This window comes from Vigna angularis, chromosome 4, assembly GCF_016808095.1.
Source record: "Vigna angularis cultivar LongXiaoDou No.4 chromosome 4, ASM1680809v1, whole genome shotgun sequence".
NCBI classification, from domain to species: Eukaryota; Viridiplantae; Streptophyta; class Magnoliopsida; order Fabales; family Fabaceae; genus Vigna; species Vigna angularis.
In genome coordinates, this window is record NC_068973.1 from 39,203,081 (window position 1) to 39,222,179 (window position 19,099).

At 32.5% G+C, this 19,099-nt stretch overlaps 2 protein-coding genes across 2 annotated transcripts; one reads left to right on the forward strand and one right to left on the reverse strand.

Annotated features, from left to right (window-relative positions):
• Nucleotides 1-6,544: 6,544 nt before the first annotated feature.
• On the forward strand, nucleotides 6,545-8,095 carry LOC108342388 (uncharacterized acetyltransferase At3g50280). The gene has a single exon (XM_017580158.2). The coding sequence runs from the start codon at nucleotides 6,618-6,620 to the stop codon at nucleotides 7,983-7,985; it is 1,368 nt and encodes a 455-aa protein (XP_017435647.1). The 5' UTR covers nucleotides 6,545-6,617; the 3' UTR covers nucleotides 7,986-8,095.
• Nucleotides 8,096-8,734: 639 nt separating this feature from the next.
• LOC108342398 (uncharacterized acetyltransferase At3g50280) lies at nucleotides 8,735-10,271 on the reverse strand. Its single transcript, XM_017580173.2, has one exon. The coding sequence runs from the start codon at nucleotides 10,253-10,255 to the stop codon at nucleotides 8,879-8,881; it is 1,377 nt and encodes a 458-aa protein (XP_017435662.1). The 5' UTR covers nucleotides 10,256-10,271; the 3' UTR covers nucleotides 8,735-8,878.
• Between the last annotated feature and the right edge of the window lie 8,828 nt (nucleotides 10,272-19,099).

Here is a 19,099-nt window from a genome sequence, read left to right on the forward strand (position 1 = left end):
AAAGAAGGAGCATTAGGACCCAAGAAGACTCTTTTGGTATTTTCTAAACTTGTCACCTTCTTCAAGCCTCGCAGTCATTTCTTCCCCACCAAGAACAAGATTCTTAGCATCTTCGTTGGGGTCCTCATCATCAAAATTCACACTTTGCCAACCTTCATGATGATAACAAACCTCGGAGCCACGTTACCCTCACTGAAATCCTTAAGTCCATGCCAAACTCCAACGAGATTATGTTACAGGAAGATGCAACAATAGTGGTGCCACTGTGGCGAAATTTGAGTGAGCTGTTATGTTTTGATGGTAACGTGGCATTATAAATTGGGGAAATATCCTAAATTGGAGACCCTAAAGTGGAAATTAGAATCAGAAGCCCTAAATTGGGGAAAAATCCCCAATCTTCTCCTGCTTCTTCTTCATTTCTACTCCCTGCAATCTCATCCAGACTAGACACACCTTCTTCACATTCCGAATCAGCACTACAGCAACTACGGTGATCACTCTTCTTCTACTTCTTTTTCTCCTTTGCTAGACGATTGATTTCAGCTTTTGCTTGGTTCAGCAGCCACTCCACGGTATTGCTAGCTTTGTCAAAGCCCAACATATCTTGCAAACCAAAAAACCTCCTTGCAACATTAAGAGAAAGTCTCATTCTCCTATCCCTTAGTCCCTTGCGGTGCTGTTGGAGGGAAATATGAGAAAGACTAACCGGTTGAGGGTCGGGGTTTTGATATTGGGGAATTTTCCATAATTTAGGGTTTCTGATTCTAATTTAGGGTTTAGGGTTATTAAAACTTTAGGGTTTTCCCCAATTTAGGATATTTCCCCAATTTACAGTGCCACGTAACCATCAAAACATGACAGCTCACTCAAATTTCGCCACAGTAGCACCACCACTGTTAAGTTTCTAACGCCGTCCACGAAAAGGACCGAATTGAACATTTTAAACCAAAATATGGGACTTTACTGAACTTTTTCAAAAGGTGGGACCATTTTGAACAAAACCCCCAAAAGTAGGGACCAAATGATGTATTAAACCAAAATATTATATTTTTTTCAAATCCAACCCGACTCAAACTCGTGCTGGGCCGAGTTAGCTCACGAGTTATAATTCATTTTCACAGCACTAAAATTAACTAATATGATTTTTATTCATAAAAAGCAAGTAGATTAATATTTTATTTGTATATATTTATTTAAATATTTTTTATAATAGATATAATTTAATTATATTTTATAAAATATAAATTTTATTATAGAATTGATATAACATCTCATACTTGTATTATATTTGTTTTTAATAAATTTTTATGTAATAATAAATTATTGATACATCAGATTTTGACATGTGATTATACTTATATGTTATACGAGTTGTATTTTTTTAAACATGCATATATTTAAGTAAGCGGTCTGGGGCTGCAACTGATTATTTACACATTAGTGCGTTAACGAAAGTTGTGGATTGTCACAAGCATTTTTAATGGTATCACAAGCAAAGTTTTGTTCAAATTAGCCCTTCAATGGTTAATTAAATAGAGGAAATGGATGCTCTACCCATCATTCTTGATATGACTCAGAAATGTCATTATGAATTATAGGGTTGGATGCATTGCATCTCTATGCATGTGTGACCAAAAAGCCATTAGTGATGCCGTTAGTAATTTTTTACCAGCCTAATAATATATTCTGAACTTTATGAGTCAAATGGACACAGTCAACACAAATAATATATTGTTTCTTCAACTTTATTTTCTTTATAAAACTAACTTCAACTTATCAATATAGAACCATTTTTTTTACGCAATCTTATTTTAGTCATTTCTCAAATTAATATCCCAATAAATTGGTTCATCAATAACTGATTCCATTTGTTAAAATCAACCCTTCTATACAAATTCTGATTCAATACTGTATAAATTTTAGTGCCGTGGATTAATAACATGATACAAATGTATAAGGTTAAAAGAAAAAACGTATAGATATTAAAGTACATTTTATCTAAATGTAGTGAATAAGATGTAAAGACGCAACTCAAAAGTCAATCATATAATAACTAAATTGCTTTTAAAATGGAAATTCATAAGATGATTGAATATGATTGACCATGTATCAAAGATAGGGTATGCATGTGTAACAATGGTATGTACTTAACAAAATCCTAAATTATAAAAATGGACACATATTTAACAGATTATTAAATGTACCTCACAAAATAACAACAATAATATTTTTATTAAATATTTTGTTAAATAATTGATTAAAAATTTGTTAAATACAACACTAAATTAATTGTTTAATAAATAAATTCTTTATTGAACACATTGTTTCCTAAATTGTTACACAAAACATTAAAGAATTTATTACTCAATTTAACCTAATGCTGATAAAAAAAAGTTAATTTAATTTAATATTTTAAAGTAAATTAGTGTATTTTTTATGTAATTTATTTTCTTATTTTTAATATATATTAGTAAATAATTCATTAGAAAAGAGCTTTTATAATGAATGAAACAAATTATTACAAATTTTTTATAAAAACCAAACAAATTATTCATTTATTTATTGCATAATTTTATTTCATACCTTTTAACAGTAATTTTTTTTTATTAAGTTTACTTTCTTGTGCAGAAACTTATTAAATTTTTGAAAGTCATGAAGCTAACAAAAATAAAATAAGGGAAAATTATGTTTTATGTACACGACTTCTCCTTTATAAAATAATAAATAAAGAACTATCTTTTCTTATATGTGACTTCATCCAATTATCATTATATTAATTAAAATAATATTCAGTAAATACAACTTTTTTGAATTGTCCATTTTTAAACATATTCGTGTTTTGTTTTCCCAACTTTCATTATTAATTTCTAGTGTAATTTAAAGTCTAATTTGTTAGACATGATATTTTTTATATGAAGTCCTATGTTCAAAGCACAATTTATCTACTGTAATTTTTTTTAAAAATTCCATTTTTGTAATTTAAATAAAATTGCAACATAATAATTAAAATCCACTGTTCTTTGTCGAACCTTGTATATATCCTTTTTCAACATTTTTAATCAATTTTCCGTACATTGTCACCTACCACAATTTGATCTCTAATAACTAGAAAAGATATCTAGGAATCAGTAGCTAACCTTATTGATATTTTGATAATTAATCAAAAAATAAGTCTGGTGTGAAAAATAAAATTAAAATACGTGCATATTAATTAAGCTAGAATACTTTTAAAAAATTAATTTTAATACTATTATTATTATTAGTTGAATTATCAAATTACAACCTAACTTTTTCATTTTAAAATTGTTACTAATCACTTCAATTGTCACAAACTTCCAGTGGTGGATTAACATCCTCAATAATGTTGCTAAATTTATTACTGTTTTTTTGAAGTATTTCCTTTTTAGAGAGCTTGTTTCTTAATTATAAGGATATATATATATATATATATATATATATATATATATATATATATATATATATATGTTTTTTATTATTTATTCACCTTCGCAAGACTTTATAATATATAAACAATAAACTCTAATTTTTTTTTAGAAAAACTAAGGGTTTAAATCTTTTAGTTTAAATATATCATTTTAATTTTGTAAAAGTCATGATTGGCAAGGTTGGTCAAACTCATGTTGATCATGTTTGAGTTCATGGAACTTGTGTTGGTTAAATTTGTGTTGACCGAGATAGTTATAATGAAAGTTGTTGTTAGACAATCTCTCTTTAACAAGACTCGAATAGTTGCATCTACAAGAATTGTAAGAGTTGTTGTAGTTAGAAGATGCATGATATCTTTTTTATGTCATGATTTGTTTAACTAGTTTTGAAACTCCTTATTTGTGCTTCCACTAAAAACACCAAACACACTTTTCAAGCTCTCTTATTATTTATTTTTGTTTTCTCCTTTCTTTTCTTATTTTTAGAGCATATGGATATTAATTTTTTTTAGATTTCCTTACTATCCTAAATTTTTTTAGAAAAGTTCTTGTTATATCTTAAAAGATTTACACAACACATCGTGTATAAGTCTTTAAAAGCAATAAATTGATGTCTCGTGAAGTTTTATTTTATTAATTTTTTACAACAAACCTTTCATAGCAAACAAATATAATATGTAGAAAATAATGTTATGCGAATTTCTAATATAGAAAAATGTACATGTTTCCATCTTCTAGTTTAGCTCTATTAGCTAGTGTTAGAAATTTAAGGTGAATTTAAGTTTTATATTAGATAAGAATGAATGAAATGGGTAATATATAAGTACTAGGACCATAAACTCATTACCTTAAATTTTTTTGTTAGAAATGATGATTTGGTCTTTTTATGAGTTTGTTCATAATTCATTGGAATCAAATCTCTCATGTCTCTATGTAAAAACATCATAGTGGAATGAGTTAGACAATTATAATATAAATTAGTGAAAAATAAGAAATTATATCTTGATCTCTTTTGTGAACTTATTCACTTGAAAATCACAATATTAATGAGACTGGAGTCGAAACAAATAAAATATTAATATTACTCTTAAATCAAAATATTAGAAAATGGGTTTATATATATATTATTTTTATGCGGTGTTTCACCTTTTCAATTTTATCTAATGTGAGATTTAGATTCACATCTGTATTTTTGAAAAAAATCATACATTTTATAGCTACTTTATCGTTATGTGTTTTATTAACTACATTTTTGAAATAATTTTATGTCTCTTTCGAGATGGAATTCACTGGATAAACATATAAATGAACATAAATCCAATTCACATAGAAAATTAAAATATTTCTAGTTAAAACATTAAAATAATGAGTTTATTTATCTTTTACCTGTGTTTATTTTTTTTCTATTAAATTGAATAAAAAATTTTAGCTAGGAAACATAACTTTCCATGGTATGAGTTTTATTTATTAATATTATTTTACAGCGTGATCTAGACAAAGCACAACTATCGTAATATAATAACATTCGGTCCAAAAGTTGTGATATATACATCATACGTATAGATTCCTTTTACAGCGAAATTTTTTAATTGAAGAGTATAAATAAAACAAATGTGTAGAGGTTGGTGTAGGTGACAATTTCTTAGCAGTCTATTGAGGAGGCTGAAAGGGTATTTTCCAATTGGTGCATAAATGGAAGTTGGAGTTCTTTATGGTATCATAAGCAAACTTTTGTTCAAGTAGTCATCGAATGGTTAAATTAAGAACAATAAATGAATACTCCACTTATCCATCTTACCGAATTGATGCTGAAACAATGACATAAATTACATAATTGGATGTGTTTGTTTCATCTCTTTGCATGTGACAGAAAAAGCCATTCTTATTAGCCATCTTTTGACCAGAATAATAAGATATTCTGAACTTCTGAGTCGTATTCGGACTCATTCAACCAAAATAATATATCATATATATTAAACTTTATTTTTTTATAAAACTCAAACTCATTATTTACTAATCAATATGAAATTACTTTTTCCACATTTTCCCTACAGCTATAGTTTTTCTTTACGCAATCTTATGTTTAGCCATTCCTCCTATTCGGATTTGAGCATCGGTTCATCAAATCTTATCTTTTAAACTTCACCCTTGTTAGTATTTCATACAATTTTGAATCAGCGTAACCTTTATGAACTATAAATTTGAACGTCGATGTATGTTTAAAAATAATATTCATTGCTTGGATTTGAGATTGAAGGTACCAATTACAAAAAAGACATTATCAAACATAATTAAGAAAAAATAATTGTTATGTGTATTTCATGCAATTCAATATTCACTAAACCTTTTATTTTGAATTATACTTCAATTTTTCTTTTAAAAAACAAAATTATACTTAAAACTGAAATAGGTTTTTGGAATATAAAACAAACATTATTTGAACTCTTAGCTCTCGACTTCTAAACAAGATGAGACTTATAAACGAGAAAAATGCAAAAAAATGCGGGTGCGTTGCCCTAATTTTTACCTCACATTTCCTGGATTGCTCTAGCTAATATAAATATAATAAAATATAGAAAATTAGAAAATTTATTACTTTATTTTGGCTTGGATAATTTATTATCTAGTATGAGATTCTATAACTTCAATCAATCTTTGTCTGTGAGATATATATTTCATTTTTTAATATTATTTAACGTTTAGTAAAAAATATTAATTAACATAAATAATTTCTTTTGTATTAAAAATAGCTCCTAAAATGGTTGAGTTTAAATACGGAAAAGCTCTGCTTCCACCACTGTTTTGTTTTGACATTCAAATAACAACAATAAAAACTATTAAATTAATTAAGCTATTCTAATTAAATATAAACTAAATTATTAAATATAAAAGTAATAAAATAAGTTGGTGTGTGAGAATGGAATGTTAAGATATCGAATCTTCAAATATAGGAGTGAATAATTCTAAACTATATTCTAGTGGGGACACATTCTAGCAAAATTCAAAATCGCATTTGGTTCCTATATGCTAATGGGTAGAAGTTTCCTGGCAAAACTTAAAAACTTGTTTTTATTTAACTCATCCGTCTATGTTACCTTTAAATGCATATTTTATTAGCACTTACGATTTCTCTCTTCAACACAGACCAAAACTTGTGTGTAAACTTGAATCATGGTTACCCCTGTCGTTCGACGCATTTCAGAATGCTTCGTCAAACCGCATGGTTTAACCCAAGTTTCAAACCAAATATGCAATTTAACACCTTGGGATATTTCCATGTTGTCTGTGCACTATATCCAAAAGGGTCTGCTCTTCAAGAAGCCTGAAACCCATGTTGATGAACACGATTTCGTGCAAAATCTGTTGGAGAAGCTCAAACACTCTCTTTCACTCACCCTTTTTTATTTCTATCCATTGTCTGGTCGCCTTGTTACCCACAAAACCCAAAACCCTCCCTCTTATACTGTTTCTGTTGATTGCAAAAACAGTGATGGAGCTAGATTCATTCATGCAACTCTTGATGTCACCATATCTGAACTACTCTCCCCAGTTGACACCCCATCCATTTTTCACTCATTCTTCGACCACCACAAAGCAGTCAACCATGACGGTCACACCATGCCGCTGTTGTCCATCCAAGTCACCGAATTGATCGATGGTGTTTTCATAGGTTGTTCCATGAATCACTCCGTCGGTGATGGGACTTCGTATTGGAATTTCTTCAATACATGGTCTAAGATCTTTCAAGCACAACCTCAAGCCCAAGAATATGATGTTCCCATTTTGCGCCAACCCATTCACAATCGCTGGTTTCCAAATGATTGCAGTCCACCAATCAATCTTCCTTTCAAACATCACGACGAGTTTATCAGGAGGTATGAAGCACCCTTGCTGAGAGAGAGAATCTTCCACTTTTCAGCAGAGTCGATAGGAAAACTGAAAGCAAAGGCAAACTCAGAGTCCAACAGTAATACGACGAAAATCTCTTCGTTCCAGTCATTATCAGCACTTGTTTGGAGATCAATAATTCGAGCATGCTCCCTACCATATGAGCAAAAAACACGTTTCGACTTAACTGCAAACAATCGGTCAAGAATGGAGCCACCTCTGGGTCATGAATACTTTGGAAACTCGGTTGATAAGTTGAGTGCGGAAACGACAGTTGGGGAATTACTTGAGAATGATCTAGGATGGGCTGCAGGGAAGTTGCACCTTGCTGTTACAAGGCACAATGACAGAGAGGTGTTGCATTTACTCCAAGAGTGGTTACAGTCTCCAGTGATCAAGCACACTAGTCAGCCTTTGGAGCCGTACGTTGTGTTGATAAGTAGCTCACCAAGGTTCAACATGTATGGGAGTGAGTTTGGAATGGGGAAAGCAGTGGCAGTGAGAAGTGGATATGCCAACAAATTTGATGGGAAGATCACATCATTTCCAGGTCGTGAAGGAGGGGGAAGCATCGATTTGGAAATCTGCCTTTTACCACATATAATGACCTCTCTTGAATCAAACATAGAGTTTATGAATGCAGTTTCCTAGTTGTCATTTCCAATCCTAAAATATTCTCAGTCTGTCAAGCATTTATTTTTAAACCATTATTAATATTATTCAAAGGAATCGTCATTCTGAGGCTTTTAAGTCAATACTAATCGGATTGTCAATAATATTATTTATCATTTTAATTAAAAATTATAAATAATACTATTGTATGAGTAACACTAGAATACTTTTCTTTACCCAATTATAAGTTTCTTTAAATATAAACAATTAGTGTAACGATAAAATTTTATACATGTTTTTAATCAAGGAGTATGAAAACTTCAGGTTAAATTTTTAGTGTTTTTTTTATTGTCACTCTTATTTAACTTAACGTCTTGTTATATGAATAATTTATATTTATTATATAAATTCACAGTATTTATTATCATATACACTTCTTTAATATTATTATTCAAATATTTTTAGTAACAAAAATAATACAAATGTTTTAATGTTGAGACTCACTCATTAAGTACATATTAACAACACAGTAATTAAATACTAATATAGGGTAGAGTTTGACGAGAGAATAAAAAAGGAATTGAGTCTTAACACTAAAAAGTTCGTGAGAGATCCATGAGCTTAGAGGTTAAATATGTTCTGATATCAATGACTCTGATCAACAATCTACTAAATAGGATATCCGACACCCATGAACAATTCTTTTATATGTTCACAGTAAAATTTTCTAACATAATAAAAAGTGAAACTTAAGAAAAGTTAAGAGGGAAAATTAAGAAAATTAACAATTTATTGGGCTAAATTGCCCATCTAATCAATATTATTTTTCTACTGAATCCCACATATATATATATATATATATATATTTCAATCGCCTTTATTTGATTATTAATTCAAACAAACAAGTGAAGGTGGTGAAGATAATGGGGAAACTAGAACAACAGGGGATCAAACTCAGTAACTGCATTCATGAACTCTTGGTCTGATTCCAAAGCACTCATTGTCTGTGGCGAAAGGCAAACTTCCAAATCAATGCTTCCTCCTCCTTCACGCCCTGGGTATGACGATACCTTCCCATCAAATTTGTTTGCATAACCACTTCTAGAAGCCACCGCTTTCCCCATTCCAAATTCACACCCATACATATTGAACCTGGGCGAACTACCAATCAACAAGCTGTACGGGTCAAAGTAACGACCCATTTGAATTATGAAAGGAGAATCTAACCACCCTTCCAGAAATTCTAGCACCACTCTATCGTTAAGGTCTGTAACAGCCACATGCAACTTCCATGCTGCCCATCCTATACCATTCTCAAGCAATTCCCCTGTTGTCGTTTCTGCACTCACTGCATGAACACAGTTTCCAAAGTATTCTTCTGCCACAGGCGGCTTCATTCTCGATCGATTGTTTGCGGCTAATCTGCATGTTGTTTTCTGGTCAGACGGTGGGGAGCGCGCACGAGTTATGGATCTCCAAACAAGTGCTGATAATGATTGGAAGGCAGAGATTTTTGTGGTATTAGATTCTGAGTTGGCCTTTGCTTTCAGTTTGGCAATTGATTCTGCTGAAAAGTGGAAAAATCTCTCTCTCAGCAAGGGTGTTTCAGATCTCCAAATAAACTCGTCATGATGTTTGAAAGGAAGAGAGATTGGTGGACTACAATTATGTGGAAACCAACGATTGTGAATGGGTTGGCGTGAGATGGGAACATCGTATTCATGGTTTTCAGATTGAGATTGTGCTTGAAAGATCTGAGACCATGTATTGAAGAAATTCCAATACGAAGTGCCATCACCGACAGAGTGATTCATAGAACAACCAATGAAAACACCGTCCACTAATTCAGTGACTTGGATGGACAACAGCGGCACGGTGTGACCGTCATGGTTGACTGCTTTGTGGTGGTCAAAGAATGATTGAACAATGGGTGGGACGTCAAAGGGGGAGAGGATATCAGCTATAGTCATATCCAGAGTTGCATGAATGAATCTAGCTCCATCACTGTTGTTGCAATCAATAGAAACAGTATAAGAGGGAGGGTTTTGGGTTTTGTGGGTGACAAGGCGACCAGACAAAGGATAAAAATGGAAGAGGGTAAGAGAAAGAGAGTGTTTGAGCTTCTCCAACAGATTTTGTATGAAATGATGTTCATCAATAAGGGTCGCAGGTTTCTTGAAGAGAAGACCCTTCTGGATATAGTTTGTAGACAGCATAACAATATCCCAAGGAGTTAGATTGCAGATTTGGTTGGAGAATTGAGGCTTCACAAAGCATTCTGAAATGCGTCGAACGGCGAGGCTACTCATTATGCAGGGTTTCTGTTTCCTTTGTTGAGTTCTGAAACAGGACATCCTTTATACTCTCTTATTTAGATATTAAATAAATAATAAATAAAGCAGTCAATTGCCACCTCCTTTGACTAGTATCCATGACCCTGAAGTTCCGGGAAAATAAGTATAAAAATGTTAAGAATATTTGTTTAATACTTTTCTTATTTATATTTGTTTCTAGAAAAGTTTTAAATTTTAAAAATATTTTTATATGAAAATGAAAATATATTTAGTTATTATTTAAATTTTAAAAAATTAAGATTAAGATATTATAAATATTTAATATTTTGTCATATTTAATTTTATGTATAAAAGCATTGTAACATCCCATAATACAATATAAAACCATACCATAGAATATTCATAATTTAACAATATTATAGTTCAATTCTGAAAGAGAAAATGTATGTTTATGGTCGAACGGCCTTACAACAATACTACAAAATTTAAACCTTTCAAAACAAAAGTCTAGACCGAACGGTTTCAAGACTAACTTACACCGATCGGTTATACAAAATAGAACCAAATTCTAACGACCAAACGGTCCTATGGTTCAACTTTCACTTCCACTTCTTCCAAAGCTTCTTCCAGCAAGAACTCGCTCTCTTCTGCTCACATCCACAGGATGATCATTACAACAGAAAGAAGAACCAAACGGACAACAAGACAAGACAGAAAAATAGGGTAAACTTATGTAATTTAATTAATTCAGTAAAACATATATCTCACATAATTCTGATATAATTCAATAGTCAAGCATGCAACAACCAATCATGCATTTCCAACCATAATCATACATCAATGCATGCAATGACTGACCACTTTACTCTGACTGTCCGGACTGTATGAATTCTGTGTAGCTACGACGTTTTTGCACCCAGGTGATGTAATAGCTGGGATGCCCTCAACAGATGTCACCCGAGGTTAGTCCGTTCCGCCCAAGTTCACCTTATAAACTAGGACCTCCTGTCATTCTCACACATGACTTACTCCTCTCTACTTGAGAACGAGTAATCACAGAATATCAGGATAAATGCCAACTAAGCATAACCACATTCATACTCTACCATTCAATAATAGATCCTGAGATATTCCTCCCTGAAATACTCTTTCATTTTCATACTATTCCATTCATATCACATTTTAAATACCATCATATTTCATCAATACAGTCAAACCGAAACCTAGAAAACAAGATCCCATCTTCGAATAGAACCGAGTAAGAGAATACTATTTAGACTTAACATAACTGAACCCTTATAAGACCAAGCGGTCTTTCACTTATCTACAGAACAGGACCGAACAATCCATACTAGGTAAGACTCATCAGCAGCCTAACACTTTAGATAATACGAAATGTTTACTCGTTACTCAACAATTAAGACCGAACGGTCTTTACTACACATAACTTCAAGAATGTTTGGAATACTATAGAATATATATAATTAAACTTAACCGAAAATGATGAATTCTTTTATCATAGACCTAAGGGTTTAAACCAAACACTATAAACCATGGTCAAACACTATTGAGTTTGGACGAACACTCTTAATACCTAATGCAGATATATTACAGAATGTTATTAGACAAAACACTTAGTTTAAATCTGAGCACTATAGAGACCGAGCACCTGGTCTATGACCGAACACTATTGAGACCGAACACCTGGTCTATGACCGAGCACTACTGAGACCGAGCACCTGGTCTATGACCGAGCACTACTGAGACCGAACACTTGGTCTATGACCGAGCACTATTAAGTTTATACAATGAAGGAATATATTCTAAATACAATTACATATAACTTATTTTCAATAAGGATAACTATAATATCTACGACTTTAAATATTATTGAAAACCTCAACTAAGCTGATTACGAAATATAAATAAAAAGTTATACTTAGACCGAACGCTTATTTACTAGTATACTAATAGAAAAATGATCGGTCATGAACAAAAATTCTATACTGAAGAAGAATCTAGTTCAGACCGAATGCTCAAAGGAACAATTGAACGTCAAATATGACTCTCGGTGACAACCACAGAATTACGCAGAAAGTTGCAGACTTAATATCAAACCTTATATCAACCCAGTTTACATTATTTATAAATCATCCACTCATATAAACAAACAATGCAGTAACACCAATACTTCATATTCATCAATTAATCAAAAAAACATACAACCATTCAGAAGAAAGAATCATAATCAAATTATATAAGCTTCCCTTACCTCTAGCTTAGCCAAACGCTCACGGTTATAGGATATGGCTCACCACTACCAATCTTATACACTTAGAGTTCACTGATTAAGAAACTAAACCAAACAAAAGACCAGAATTTCATAGAAGATGATGATAAAATCATGCAACCAAAAACTTGGCTTCCATGTGATAGAAAACAGCCGTTCTAGAGAGAGAATGAACTTACCAGTTCAAACTAACACTTGATCAGTGAAATCGAAAGCTCTTGCCACCAGGATAACTAAGGCGCTGCCTGAATGATGATCGCAAGAAGAAAATGGTGAGATTTTGTAGAAAGAAGAAGAAAATTGTTGAGAGAAGGAGGACAAAATGAAAACTCAGAAGGTTGAAGATGAAGGGTGCATGCAGAAAAAGTGACACGAAGTTTAAAATTTTGCTTTAAATATTACCGTTACTAAACCGATCGGCTACTCAGCGCTGCACACTTGTCTTCCACTTTCTGAATTTCAAAAACCCTTATACCTATACTTGTCTTCCACTCCAAGGGATTTTAAGGGTCCTCACAAATATGAATACAAAAGATGCATTTATATATATATATATATATATATATATATATATATATATATATATATATATATATATATATATATAACATATCCTTCATATTTTAATATTTTCAAAAATCCTGAAATTATAACAAGAATAAAAAATAATTTTGATTATTATTATTAGTGTAATAATGGTTGGATTGATTGGTAAATAAAATAAGATGAACTGATAAATAAATTAAAAATAAACGTAAATTTAATCACATCTAGATTATTTATACTGTTTCGGTTATTTGGGGCTAAGTCACCAAATGCCTCCACAATTTATCTTCTTGTTGTCCGGTCCCGCTTCAAGCTCCGCTGTCCACTCCTACCATCTGGGGGGAACTTGTCAAAGATTCTCCAATGCCAAAGTTAGTACGGAAACTGTTGGCGATTCGATGGAATAGTAATGAATGTGCAGTAAATGCAACCTATCTACCACTTACCTCTGACCTGTATTTATAGTTTTTACTATGGGCTTGGGATTAGTAAAAAGTTAATCTCGGCCCAATTCCAGCCCAATAGCTCTAATCATTATTTACCTTAATCTTCGTCGTAATGACCTGGTTTAGCGATCGGTCGGTCTTGCTCCGCTACCCGCGCGGTGAACTATCATGAATATTTATGCAAGCCGCCCGGTAATGCTGTTAGAGGAGTAAAAAGGTAGAAGAAACGCTGGCCGTCACAGAAGTCTCGACGCTGCTTTTGGACCGCCCGGTCCATATGGTACACAAGCCCCCCAAGCCCTAGTGTACGCAGTGGACATTGGGTTTAGGATCGGGTGAAATCTCGACAGTGGGTTTGGGGGACTCCGTTTGTTGACCGTCCGTCTTTATCAATGGTTGGACTGGGTGGCTCCCATGTTGGCCTTTGGGCCGAATTTGTTGGGCTTTTGCTTACCGATTTTCGGGATATGATTTGGGCGGGAAAATACGTGTCGCATGTCGAGAGGCGGCAGTCGAAACGGCTTCGCATTTGGATCGTCAATCGTGATAGTTTTTAACAGTGTGGATGCCTTGTCGGTTACAAAAGTTTCTCCTATAAATAGGGAGAGGGGACACTGTCATTTTCACTTTCTTCTTCTTCAAGTTCAGAGCATTCATTTTTCTTCAGGTAATAAATGGCAGTCGTCCATGTTGAGTCTTCTTTGGAGTATTTCGGCAGAGGTGGCGGGAGGTCGGTGGGCGGTGATGGCGAGCGTGGTTCTTCTCCAAGCTCGGTGTCGTCCTCCTTCTTGGAAGAGTTCGTCCAGTCGCTAGGGCTAGAGTCGAGTTTCGTCGAGGCGAATAAGCGGATCATCTATGGAATACCTATCCATCTTCTCAAGGATGGTATTCTTGTGGATGGTTCGCCGTTGGAGCTGGGCGGTACCGGAGTTGTCATTCCGGGTATGATTGGGCACCTCATGACGCCAGCCTGTTTGCGTCGGAGTATGCTACAAAAGATGCATTGTCATGGAGAGTCAACAGATTATACGTCGTTCGAGACGTAGAGGACTCTCGACTAATTCGAGCGGGAGTCAGCATACAGAATGAGCGAGTTTATCACGGGAAGGAAACGAGTCCGGACGACTTCTTCTTTATGTACGCCAATCTTTTCAGTCAGCTCTGTGTTCGAGTACTGTTTACGGAGTTTCAAGTGGTCGTTCTCCGGGAAATGAATGTTGCCGCTGCTCAGCTACATCCGAACTCTTGGGCGGCCATCTAGGCATTTTTGGTTGTGTTTTTGACGGTTTCGGTTATTTGGGGCTAAGTCACCAAACGCCTCCACAATTTGTCTTCTTGCCGTCTGGTCCCGCTCCAAGCTCTGCTGTCCACTCCTACCGTCCGGGGCGGAACTTGTCAAAGATTCTTTGATGCTAAAGTCAGTATGGAAACTATTGGCGATTCGATGGAATAGTAATGAATGTGCAGTAAATGCAACCTATCTACCACTTACCTCTTACCTATATTTATAGTTTTTGCTATGGGCTTGGGATTAGTGAAAAGTTAATCTCGGACCAATTCCAGTCCAATAGTTCTAATCATTATTTACCTTAATCTTCGTCATAATGACCTGGTTTAGCGATCGATCGGTCCTTCTCTATTGCCTGCGTGATGAACCATCATGAATATTTATGCAAGTCGTCCAATATTACTGTCAGAGGAGTAAAAAGATAGAAAAAACGCCGACCGTCACGTAAGCCTCGGCGCTGCTTTCGGACCGCCCGATCCATATCTTACATATACTTTTAAAAATATAGTGGGAACTTGGCTGCTTTTGAGGGAAAAAAGTTATGAAGAGAAAATTATAAAGTTGAAAAGGAGAGAAAAAAAATGTGAAGAGAAATCGTAGAGAATGTGGTAGAAGATATCTCTGTACAAAAGAGTGAAGTAATGTGAAAAGAATTTGTTTGTAACAATATAGGCATTTATTTTAAGAAAATTTACTTCGTTTTAAACAATAAACAACTCTATTTTGGATACTAGTTTTATCATCATGTTAACATAAGTATGCTGTATTATATTCTAGTTTTCCGTGCTATTTGTTTTATTTTTTATTTGGTGTAATTGATATGTGGTAAACCTTTTATTGTTTATAGGTTCGTTTGGTATTTGGTACTAGATAGATAGGGAACCCATCCATTAAAAGATAACCCTATACAATTTCTTATATTGTTATCTTGATTTTTTTTTTCTCAAAGATTACATTAAGTATTATTATAAATATTAAATTTTAAATCACTAAAATAAGAGAGTATAACAAAAATATATTTTGACATATTAAAGAGCTTAATTTAATATTTTAACCTAATAAACTATATACATATTTATATTGTTCTCTTGATATTATTTTTTCAAGGTATAAATTACACATTAAGTATTAGTGTTGTCTTTCCGTGCACCGATCCCTCGTATAAAGTTTTTGTATTTGCGATTTGGAAGAAATATTCAACCAAAACCAAAAGAAAAAGTATTAGTCTTTTGGGAATGACTTAGTGAGAAGCAAACGTGGATTTTTTTAATAGTTGACGAGAAACTTGGCCCATTACGGTGAAAAGTCCCGAAGAAAATCCATGACAAGGGAGAAATAAACGTTTGGATCCGTTATATTAATAATTTTTTTGACAATAAATTATCTGAAATAGATCCATCACAAACTATTAAATAGACTGTTGTAAAAATATTATAAAAAAAAGTCGTACGTTTTTGAGATATCATGGGAAACATTCCTTTAGACTGGGAAAGGTATTGGAGAATGATCCCAGGGTTAGGAAAAATCTATCCCTGACGAAACTTTTTCCTGGAAAATCCTACACTTACAAAACAAAACCCTACGAAAAAGCACATGTTGGTCATAGAATGTAAAAATCATAGGGAAGAAGAGTAAACAGTTCAAAACATATAATTAAGAATATATATATATATATATATATATATATATATATATATATATATATAACAAAACATAAATATATTTTTCTTAACAATATAACAAATGTTAATAGCTATGTCATATATTATATATTAAGAACATATGTTAATGGTTTATAAAAAAGTTGGTATATACATGTTGGTATTTCAAAGTTTTATGAAAAATAATCTATTAAACAAAATTTAATATTTATAAAAGGATTTCACTGTCTTCCCAGTAAATACTATAAAAGAGCAATAGAATATTTTAATTATAAATGATAAATATACTATTATATAAGTAACACTGGAATACTTTTCTTTACCCAATTATAAATTTCTTTAAATATAAATAATTAGTGTAAAGATTAAATTTTATACAAGTTTTTAATAAAGGATTATGAAAACTTCAGATTAAATTATTTAGTGTTTGTTTTCTTTATTGTCACTCTTGTTTAACTTAGGGATTGTTATATGAATAATTTATATTTATTATATAAATTCACAGTATTTAATATCATGTACATTTCTTAAATATTATAATTCAAATATTTTTATTAACAAAAATAATTGAAATGTTTTAATGGAGACTCAGTTACATTAACAACACACAACTTAAATATTAATAGGGTGAAGTTTAACTAGATAATAGAATTGAAATTGAGTCCTAATACTACAGATTTCACAAACTTGAGACCCATGAGTTTAGAGATTATATGTTTTGATAGCAATCTTTTGTAATTTTCTATTATACGTGGTGGAGTACCTCTTAACCACATTAGTATTAATCTTATTCTAAGATGATATATAACATAAAATACAATTGAATATGTTATATGTATCCGGGACTCAAATAAGTTAGCTCACTGTGACTACTATTGAGTGTTCTGCATCAATCTACAAGAACTAATGACAAACTAATTATTGTTTACTTTAACTATGATCAAACACTAATTCAAATAAGATAAATGAGTCAATAAACTTAAATTCACACCCATACATAATAAATTATAAGTTTAATAGCTCTTTTTGTCCCTTGCTATAATTTGTCAAGTTGGTCCTATCTTTTAAAAAAGTTTTAATTTCAGTCACACTTAATATAATTTGCCTCAATACACAGAAATGGAGATAACATTTTTTTTTCTCTCCTCTCTGTACAAACACAGCGCAGACCCTTTTTTTGTCAGTGCTCTCTCGTCTGCTCCTCTAGGTTAACGAGAAGGTTTAATCCTTGTAAACCTTTAAATAGGATTATATTTCAAATAGAGAAATACATAACATAGGCAATGTTCCTGTACTTTTGTGTTATTGATGAATTTATGGGAAAAAAATTGTTTAAAAGCGAGTAAAAGAAATAGATAAAGTGATACGAAATAGATAAAAAATTGTTCCTGTACTTTTTACTTTATTATTTTAAAAGAATTATGTTTATTTAACATACTGATTTAATTTGTTTTAAACTCTTTTTTACTTTTTTTTAAATTCTTTGTAAATAATTTTTATCATTAAATTTTACATGTGATTTTTAATATATATATATATATATATATATATATATATATATATATATATATATATATATATATATATATATATATATATATAATATGTGTATGGTTAAATATGTTTTTTGTCTTTTAAGTATCGCACGATTTTTTTTAGTCCTTATTCGAAACTTTGATTGCTTTTAGTCTTTATAGTTTTGAAACTAGTATTATTAGTTCTTAAAATTGGACAGTGTTAACTTTTGTTTGATATGGCTAACGGCGATGCCACGTCTTATGCCAGCTATCATGCCACATTGATTGTTTCATTTTTCAAGTTGAACCTAACTTCGTCTCTACAGCGACCCAGAAGCTTCTCGTCTCGGCCCCCTCGCCCTCCACACCCTCTAGCACCGTGGTCAAGAAGGCATCGACATCATCACCGTGGCCAATATAAAGTTTCTATATTTCGAATTTTGGGTTTCTCTCTTGCGTCAATCGTAATGGCTGCTCTGCAATACTTGGAATCGCTGCGCAACGCGCACCCTGAGCTCGTCGAATGGTACAATTCGCTCGCGGATCTGTACCAAAAGAAGCTCTGGCATCAACTCACCCTCAAGCTCGAGCAGTTTGTCGCACTTGCTGTTTTTCAGCTTCCACTCTTCTTCTTGACTTCATTTTCTATTCTGCTTTTTGTACTCGTAATTGATGGAAAGTTGTATTGTACCTCGGTTTGTTTTGTTTCGAAAATTGTTAGGTTTAGGTTTAATTTGTTTTTGTGTGTGTAGTTGTTGGTTTGAGCTTGATTTGGGAGTTAGGGGTGATGTTGTCTGGAGAGAGTGATTGTGTTGTTGTTAGGGTTTTGTTTTGGGGGGCTTGAATTGTTGTGTTTGGAACGGTGGGAAAGATGGGAACTTTTTTCACAAGGATTAGTTTAGATTTGGCGTCCAGTTTTATGGTTTTAGTTATTTAGATTTCGAGGAGAGTGGTGAGTGATGATTTTTAGCGACCTGGTATATACTGGTATAACGTGTGGATCATGTAATTGGTAAGTCAAGGACCATGAAGATCAGAGGGCAGTGCCGTTTGGATAGAATGGAACTTCAACCACATTGGACTGAATGTGGATGTTTCACTTCAAACAAGA

Coding starts and splice junctions, on each gene's coding strand:
- LOC108342388 (XM_017580158.2), top strand. CDS start 6,618: ATGGTTACCCCTGTCGTTCGACGCATTTCAGAATGCTTCGTCAAACCG.
- LOC108342398 (XM_017580173.2), bottom strand. CDS start 10,255: ATGAGTAGCCTCGCCGTTCGACGCATTTCAGAATGCTTTGTGAAGCCT.